We start from the raw sequence: 8,269 nt of genomic DNA, 5'->3' as shown, positions 1-8,269 counted from the left end.
TCTTTGTCTCTTTGGGATTTGCCCTGTTGAAACTTCTGATTAATGAGGACAATTCTTAAGAGGGTCAATTCACTCAAATTACCAAAAACACATTTGTCACTTATCCCTAGTGGTTTTCTAGCGTGCCAATAATTTTGAGTTTTGTTTTGAGATACCCATGTGTCTCTCTGCCTCTATACCAACAAAACAGAGGTGATGTTTATTTGTGACATTTACAGCATTGAAAGTTGGAGAAATTAAACAGCAGCGCCTGTTTGAGAAACAATGTCCCTGTTCCTTTGTTTAATCCACAGAGCTCATTGTCAACAGTTTACATGGGGACTATTTCTTTGGTAGAAGATGTTTCCAGTGAAAGCTGTTCAGTGAGGTCTGCAGATTATCTTCTTTATTATCTACACTCTATTTTTCCTGTTGGTGTTTCCAGAGCTGTGAGCAACACAAACAAAATTCAATGAACCTCCTCAGTAACTCAGCAGCGGCAGAAATCTAACATCACATAAAATCAAACCAACTGCCTGGATAGATACCACAAAGATATTTTGTCTATTGTGATATAGATATTGCTGTAGTAAAAACTTCTGGAAAAACAGTTGATGAATTTGCATCACATGATCTTCCTCAGCAGATGTGTTTGATGGAGCTCGACCAGTTGCCTCAAAAGCCAACGTGGTCGAAAAGTCTATGAAGTGCTCTGAATGAAAGCAATGGAAATGTAAGCTTCTACATTTATATGACAACTGGGCGAACTCAAATCTGCTGAGGAAGATAGTGCGATAGGGTCAAAGGCTCCTGAATGCACCTTGTGGTGAAATTGTTTTCACAATCTGGCTGGCCTTCATCAGGAAGTTATAAAAACACCACAAGAGATGACAAATAAATGAGCTTCATTCCCAGTGAAGGTCAGTGGGTTTGAAATGGACTTGTTTCCCATATCTCAATTCCTGGTGAAGGAGTCATTGTTTAAAGCTGTTTTTTTATCTTGTTTTTTTAATAGTGTGACTTACACTTGACACAACACAGATGCTGCATGCAACACAACAGATCTGGGAGCTCCCGAGGTGATCCACTTTTAGACACTGAGTCTCCCATTTTGATCATTTTATAGGATAAGAGTCACACTCAAGAGCACTTGGAAGAAAACCAGATTCTTTTAAACACTAGACTACAATTTGCACTCTCCTAATATGTTATAAATTCCCAGTCTGGACTCAAAAGTACCAAAAAAGCAAGAAACCAGCCATTTACTATAGTATCTCCCCTTAAATCACTATACACCTGAGTTTAACTTCAGGAATCCTGTTTGGTCCCCAACAGCTCCATTAAAGCTTGGCCTTGGTCGATTCTTTCCAGATAATTTCCTGAAGTTACAGGAAATGAATCAAAGATTTGCTGTTAAGTAACGTAACACAAATTGTACATTCATGCCTCATTACTCACACGCCCAAGGATAAATGTGTGGAATGTATTCTCGTGAGTTTCCAGCCAGATCACATTACGTAGTTGATCATTTTGAATGTGACCTGTGACTGAGTCATGGGCTGACATGTGGTCCAAACCGCAGCCTCTGCATTATCTATGTGTTGGATGGCTGAAGTAGACATGGGAAGAGAAGAGGAAGTAATGCTGCTGACAGGAACCTGTCCCCAAACCTGTGCTAATGCATTATACTCTGTCGTTAGTTATGAATCACCACCTCAGGTAAAGATGTTAATGCCCTAGAAAAAGCATTCAAGCACCTCTCAAAACGATGGCTGTTAGAGCAAAGAAGTCATGATGATTCATGTGAGTACCAAGTGTCACTGTAACCCAACCCCTAACCCCTCCTGATAGCCTGTTTGGCTTGCCTTCTCTAAATGGCATTTTACCTATTTTTTGTTCATCTAGCTCCAGACAGGTTCATTCATGGTAATGTATAATAGTCTGGAGATCCACTTGTGATGATGTTTCCTAAAATTCAGAAATAAAATTATTACTTTGAAAGGAATGAACTCTATAAACCTGATAAATCGGAAATCTTAAACATGATTTATAAAAAGTTGGATTACACTGCGAACAGTGCTCCTGCCTTTGGTTATACCGCCACCTACTGCTGATTTACCTGCACAACCTTATGGCCTCATCTCTTCTCTCCTTTTCTCTTCTCTTTCTTTCCCTTTCCAATTTGGGTCAGTATACATGGTTTGGAGAACCCGGAGTGACATGCGCTGGCCCGTGCCTTTTCCTTTGGCTCTCCATTACAAACTGTGTAATCGTTGGACTGCACAGGGAGGGTCATCGAGAAGGTTTTTGATATGTTGGTACCTTAGTCTTCAGGTTATTGATGCTTTAGTACGTTAATATCCAGGTTATCGATACTTTGGTACATTGATATCCAGGTTATTGATACTTTCTTATGTTAATATCCAGGTTTTTGATACTTTGGTGCACTATTTGTGAAACATGTAAAGAGATAATAGATATAGTGGTTTGATTGTTTGTTCTGCTCGTCATACAGACGTGAGCCTGGTACCGTTGCAGAATCCCACTAACCCCCTGGCGAAAATTGTCTTTCAAGTCTCTTTCTCATTCGGGACAAAAGTTATTCAAGAATAACCCACTATGAGGTGGTTCCTAACCCTAACTTTAACCCTTAATATCGAGGCTTTTGAAACATTGATACATTAATATCAAGGTTATTGATAGTTTGGTATGTTAATATTCAGGTTTTTATACTTTGGTGCATTAATTGTTGCAGCATGTAGTAGAGATAGTATATATATAATGATATGATGGTTTGTGAGATATATGGTTGCTTGTTTATGCGGTATGTGTAAAGAAAAGGCATTCATCATCTTCAAAAATTTATTCAAAAAAGAGAGAACAGATAATGCAGAGCAAAAAAAACCAAAAACAGAACATCTGCTGGTCACCCTCCTTCTCACATGACCTCCTCACCTCCTCAACTTCCCCCTGGCCTGGCCTCTTTGTCCAGATGATGTCTCAATGGTAGATACAGGCATGATAGAGGCTTAACACACATTGTTGCATGAATTAAATATTTTGTGACTTTTATGTGTTCAATTAACGTGTCAGCTTCAATATTTATTCATTAATAAATGGTCTCAATAGTAGGTGAGAAGACATGAGAGCGCCTAATTGTAATATTTTACAACTTTTGATACATATCATGTGTAGCTCCTGTTGACTAGGCCTCGCCATAATCTATATGCTTTGATCTGCCATCTATAGCACATCTAGGAATGGTAGTCCATAGCCATTGTCATCTCTTAACCATGTAATAGATTACTTTATTAGATTACTACAACAAAACTGATCCAGTCTTTGTAATTGTCAATACATTTCCAATAAAAACAGCACCCTACTACCGCCATGGCTGGAGTCAGAATAACAGAACCCAGACCTCAGAATTCATAGTCTGAAGAAAATGGTTTTACTGTACAGAAGTAATGTGGTGTGATTAAACATGTGTGAGAAATCATTTTTAAAAGCAAGATATATTTCTTTAGACACACCAACACTTCTATAGCTCTGTTTATATGTTCCTGCATTACTTACACATAAAATGAACCATAAGGAGAGAACAAAGCAGAAAGGTCAGAGCTTACATGAGAAACTAGCATGGCTATATAAGATTGCTTCCTAAAAGCAGGCATGTAACGTTTCTCACATGAAAACAATTAACTTGACTCAGCAGTAATCGTTTTGTTCTTGTTCAGTAAAGCTGGCCTGAACAATTTGTTTGATTCTCTCAGTCTCCTGGGGTGGAGCAGCTGGCAGAATGGCCTTCAGTTCGCCCTCTATTTTTGCCATCCTGGCATCGGTCTTCTTCTGAAATTCGTCCTTGTTCTTCAGGACCAGCCGCAGAATCCCTTTTTGAGCTTCTTGGCAGGAGTCCTGCAGATTCTGACGCTCCTGAAGGAATTGTGGTTTATCCTTATCCATGACCATGAGCTTGCCCAGGCTGCTCACTCTGTCCATCAGGTACTTGTTGGACACTTCAGTGTAGGTCATTGAAATCATGTGGACCAGGCTGGCAATGTTGGAAGCTTGGAAAGCCTGATTGTACAGGAGGTCTTTTGTAAAGAGCTTGCCATTGTAAGAAAGTTTCTTTGTATCTTCAGATGTTTGGACAAAATTGCGCAGAGTCTTGCTGAGGCTAGTTTTGATGATGTTGGAGACCATCTGGAAGAAGCGCACCATCTTCTCCCACTGCTCTTTGACTCTGCCCATGGCATCGAGACCCTTGACCAACATTTTGATGGTGGTTTCAAAGTCAACCTCTTTGATTTTGCAGTTCTGCATTTCAACCAGGATATCAGTCAGCTCCTTCTGATTCTTCTCCATGTTCTCCACACACTTCTCATATGACTGCCGTGATTGTTTGAGCTGTTCTCGGCTCTGCTCTATGCGGAAACGGGCATTCTCAGATGCTCTCTGGCCAGCTGACTTTTTTTCTGAGCCGCCCTCTGCTTTGTACATCATCGGTGGTTTTGGGGCAAGAGCTGGAGTGTTTAAAGTTCCTTTGCTTGAAGAGTCAAAAGCGAGGGCACTATCATTCAACTCACTGACCTCCTTTATCAGCCGTTTAGTTGTCGCCTCATCCCACTTCTTATCTGGGGAGTACTTTGCCAGATCCTCACATATGTTTAAGCTCTTTCTGCAGAGTTTCAAAACCTTTGAGCATGCTTTGTCCTGTGGCATCTTCTCCATTTCCTTAAAGATCCTCTGAAATTGTTTCTGAGCCCAGGTAGACTTTGGGCATTTATTCTTCTGATCATACAGGTTCTTCCAGTCGATATCCTCTTCACCGACACAGTTTTTGAGAGTTCCCACAAGCGTCAGAATCTCTTCAGACTTGCTGCAGGCTCTCATTTGTGTGATCCCATCACCAACTTTCTCATCTGTGATGCTCATGTTTGGGGATGATCCCACTGCTCCCTGGGGAGAACCAGTAATTTGAGAAGTGAGACCACTAATTATTCCATTTACAGATGATGTGAGTCCTTCAACAAAATCCATGCCGATCATCTCCCACCCAGAAGGAAGGGAATCCATGGATTGCTTGAATGCATCTTGTGCTTCTTCCACCTCTTTTGACATGGCCTCCATTGCTTTCTTGGACTGTTCATTCAGACGTTTGGAAGTCTGCTCCCTCAATTTGGTCTCTGCCAGTTTCATCTTAACATTTTCTAGCTCTTCTCCATAAAAGTGTTGGGCATTGATACAGGCCTCCAACAGCTCCTGGATTAAATTGATGACATCAGTATACTTCTTTTCAACATCGCCTGCTAGTGTCACGCAGTCGTCTGCAATTTCACGAATGTTTTGCAGTTGATTTGGCAGGAGATTTTCAATAACTTCATCAGTGGCGTTGAAAAGGATGTTGACTGCTGCCTTCATGTAATCAGGAACTGTTCCCGTGTGAATGCGGATCTGATCCATATTCTTGTGGGCCTCATTGAATGCGCCCCAGCCTGAGTTACAGATTTGCATAAGACAGGCCCTGAAGGAGTCTGGGTACTTTATGAACTTGAAGCCATCTTTTGGGGCATTCTTGTTGATGGAGAAGTCTTCACATGAGGAGATGAAAACAAGTTCCCCCATGATGGCAATAGAGAGGGGAGCAGGAGTCAGATACTCCTCCCAGTTTGCATTGGGTTGCATCAGCATAATGGTGGTTTCTCGCATCTCTGCTGCAGTGGTGAGACTTTGAGTGGTCTTTGCAATTTGGTTGGCCATGTTGTGTACTGTTGAAAAAAGGGGAAACAAAAGATGTCAGGCATTTTTTACTGTACAACTGCTTTCGGTGAGGTTGTTAGCCCTCTAAAGCTGGTGGAAAATAACAAACCACAATGAGCACGTCTTTGAAAATTTTAAGACCTTTAACCATTTGTTCAAAACTCACATGTATTTGTAATATTCCACATGGTATACAAAATTATGAAGGACAAAAAATGACATAAATAAATGCAAAATAAATAGATTTTGGTAAAAAAAAAATGCTATTACATTTATTTATTTACGCATTCATTTAATTATTAATTGATTTATTTATACAATTATCACCTATTGATTTAGGCTCCGAGTCCCTCCCGGATCACCGAGCTCCTCACCCTATCTCTAAGGCTGAGCCTGGCCACCCTGCGGAGGAAACTCATTTTGGCCGCTTGTATTTGCGATCTCGTTCTTTCGGTCATTACCCAAAGCTCATGACCATAGGTGAGGATCGGAACGTAGATCGACCAGTAAATCGAGAGCTTCGCCTTCCGGCTTAGCTCTCTCTTCCCCACAACGGACCGATTCAGCGCCCGCATCACTGCTGACGCCGCCCCAATCCGCCTGTCGATCTCCCGCTCCATCCTACCCTCACTCGTGAACAGGATCCCGAGATACTTAAACTCCTCCACCTGAGGCAGAGCCTCCCCCCCGACCCGGAGCGGGCAATCCACCCGTTTCCGGCTGAGAACCATGGCCTCAGACTTGGAGGTGCTGATTTTCATCCCAGCCGCTTCACACTCAGCTGCGAACCGCCCAAGCGAGAGCTGAAGGTCGGCGTTCGATGAAGCTAAGAGGACCACATCCTCCGCAAAAAGCAGAGACGAGATCCTCCCGCCACCGAAACCAAACCCGTCCACCACCCGGCTGCGCCTAGAAATTCTGTCCATAAAAGTTATGAACAGAACCGGTGACAAAGGGCAGCCCTGACGGAGTCCAACCCTCACCGGGAACAGGTCCGACTTACTGCCGGCTACGCGAACCAGACTCACACTCCTTTGGTACAGGGACTTAATGGCCGCTAACAAGGGGCCATCTACCCCATACTCCCGGAGCGCCCCCCACAGGGAGCCCCTGGGAACACGGTCGTAAGCTTTCTCCAAATCCACAAAACACATGTGGACTGGATTGGCAAACTCCCATGCTCCCTCCAGCACCCTAGCGAGGACGAAGAGCTGGTTCACAGTTCCACACCCAGGACGAAAACCACATTGCTCCTCCTCAATCTGAGGTTCAACTATCGATGGACCCTCTTTTCCAGTACCCTGACATAGACCTTACCAGGGAGGCTGAGGAGTGTAATTCCTCGGTAGTTGGAACACACCCTCTGGTCAGCAGCTTCTTAAAGATGGGGACCAACACCCCGGTTTGCCACTCCAAAGGCACTGCCCCCGATGTCCACGCGATGTTGCAGAGGCGTGTCAACCAAGACAGTCCTACAACATCCAGAGCCTTGGGTATCTACCCAGGGCGGATCTCATCAACCCCCGGGGCTCCGCCACCGCGCAGTTGTTTCACTACCTCAGCGACTTCTGCCCCAGAGATTAGACCATCCATCCCCAGGTCTCTTGACTATCAAATATGATACCCTATAACTATAACTATTCATTCCATAGCGTGTGGCCAAGCACAAGCATTCACTCAAAACCTCCTCCTTTCAACCTTTCAACTGATCAACATTTCATATAAAGTCCGGAAAAGACTGTCCCTGTTCTTAGAAAAGCTTGGTGTTTATGAATGTTGCATGAACTGCTTCATTTTTATCAGTTTCTCCCTGTTGCAGACATACACGTATAAACATGATTTTAAATGAACAAACTATAATACATAGTAAAAAATAAACAAGATTAACTAAAAGGCAATACTGTTTTTGCCGAAATGTCTGAGCAGAAAAGACAATATGTCCCCGATTAGCAGACACAGGAGTGAGTTTAGGTGTTTAGCAGTTATTCCTTTAGGTATGGTATTGCCAAGTTTCTGATTCTAATTCATAAACAATCATTTTCTGTCCACAGAAAAAATATCAATGGCAAACTAAGTCCCTGAAGTATGATTTACATAAGATTTGCAGTATGTCCTGAGATATATGAAAATGTCAATTCACTTACCTTTCCTGTAGTTGAAGGAAGAAAGAAACTCCACTTTCGCTTAGCGGTGGGTAGGTTGGTGCAGAACTCATGTCAAATGACTTGTATATATACTGATCTGGGAGACCAGCTCCTCCTCTCCGCACTCAACTGACCTCTCCTGTCCACCTTTACTTTCAAGACAATCAATCACACAGAAATCACAGCTTGATCATGAGGAAGAATATACACATTCCTCAGTGTAGACTTGCTGACACCTAGGAGCAATCTATAACCCCACTGAGTTGGCCCCTTGATCCTTTGATCAAGGAGATAATATTTAACTACTGTGGATTTGCTGATCCAGCATAAGAGCCCCTCCTACCCCCTGATAACTTGAACATGTATTTATCATTATACAAACATCT

General features: G+C 42.7%; 1 protein-coding gene across 1 annotated transcript; it reads right to left on the bottom strand.

Moving 5' to 3' along the window:
- Positions 1–2,827: 2,827 nt before the first annotated feature.
- Positions 2,828–7,976, bottom strand: LOC130184234 (uncharacterized). The gene is made up of 2 exons (XM_056400110.1): positions 7,884–7,976; positions 2,828–5,747 (listed from the first exon to the last, which is right to left on the bottom strand). Exon 2 carries the CDS (start codon positions 5,737–5,739, stop codon positions 3,688–3,690), a length of 2,052 nt encoding a protein of 683 aa, XP_056256085.1. The 5' UTR covers positions 5,740–5,747; positions 7,884–7,976; the 3' UTR covers positions 2,828–3,687.
- Between the last annotated feature and the right edge of the window lie 293 nt (positions 7,977–8,269).

This window comes from Seriola aureovittata, chromosome 16, assembly GCF_021018895.1.
Source record: "Seriola aureovittata isolate HTS-2021-v1 ecotype China chromosome 16, ASM2101889v1, whole genome shotgun sequence".
Lineage (NCBI taxonomy): Eukaryota > Metazoa > Chordata > Actinopteri > Carangiformes > Carangidae > Seriola > Seriola aureovittata.
The sequence above is the reverse complement of the archived record's forward strand: the minus strand, read 5'-3'. Positions and strand labels throughout refer to the sequence as shown.

What these genes read in the sequence shown, in the direction of transcription:
- LOC130184234 (XM_056400110.1), bottom strand. Translation starts at nt 5,739, where the DNA reads ATGGCCAACCAAATTGCAAAGACCACTCAAAGTCTCACCACTGCAGCA.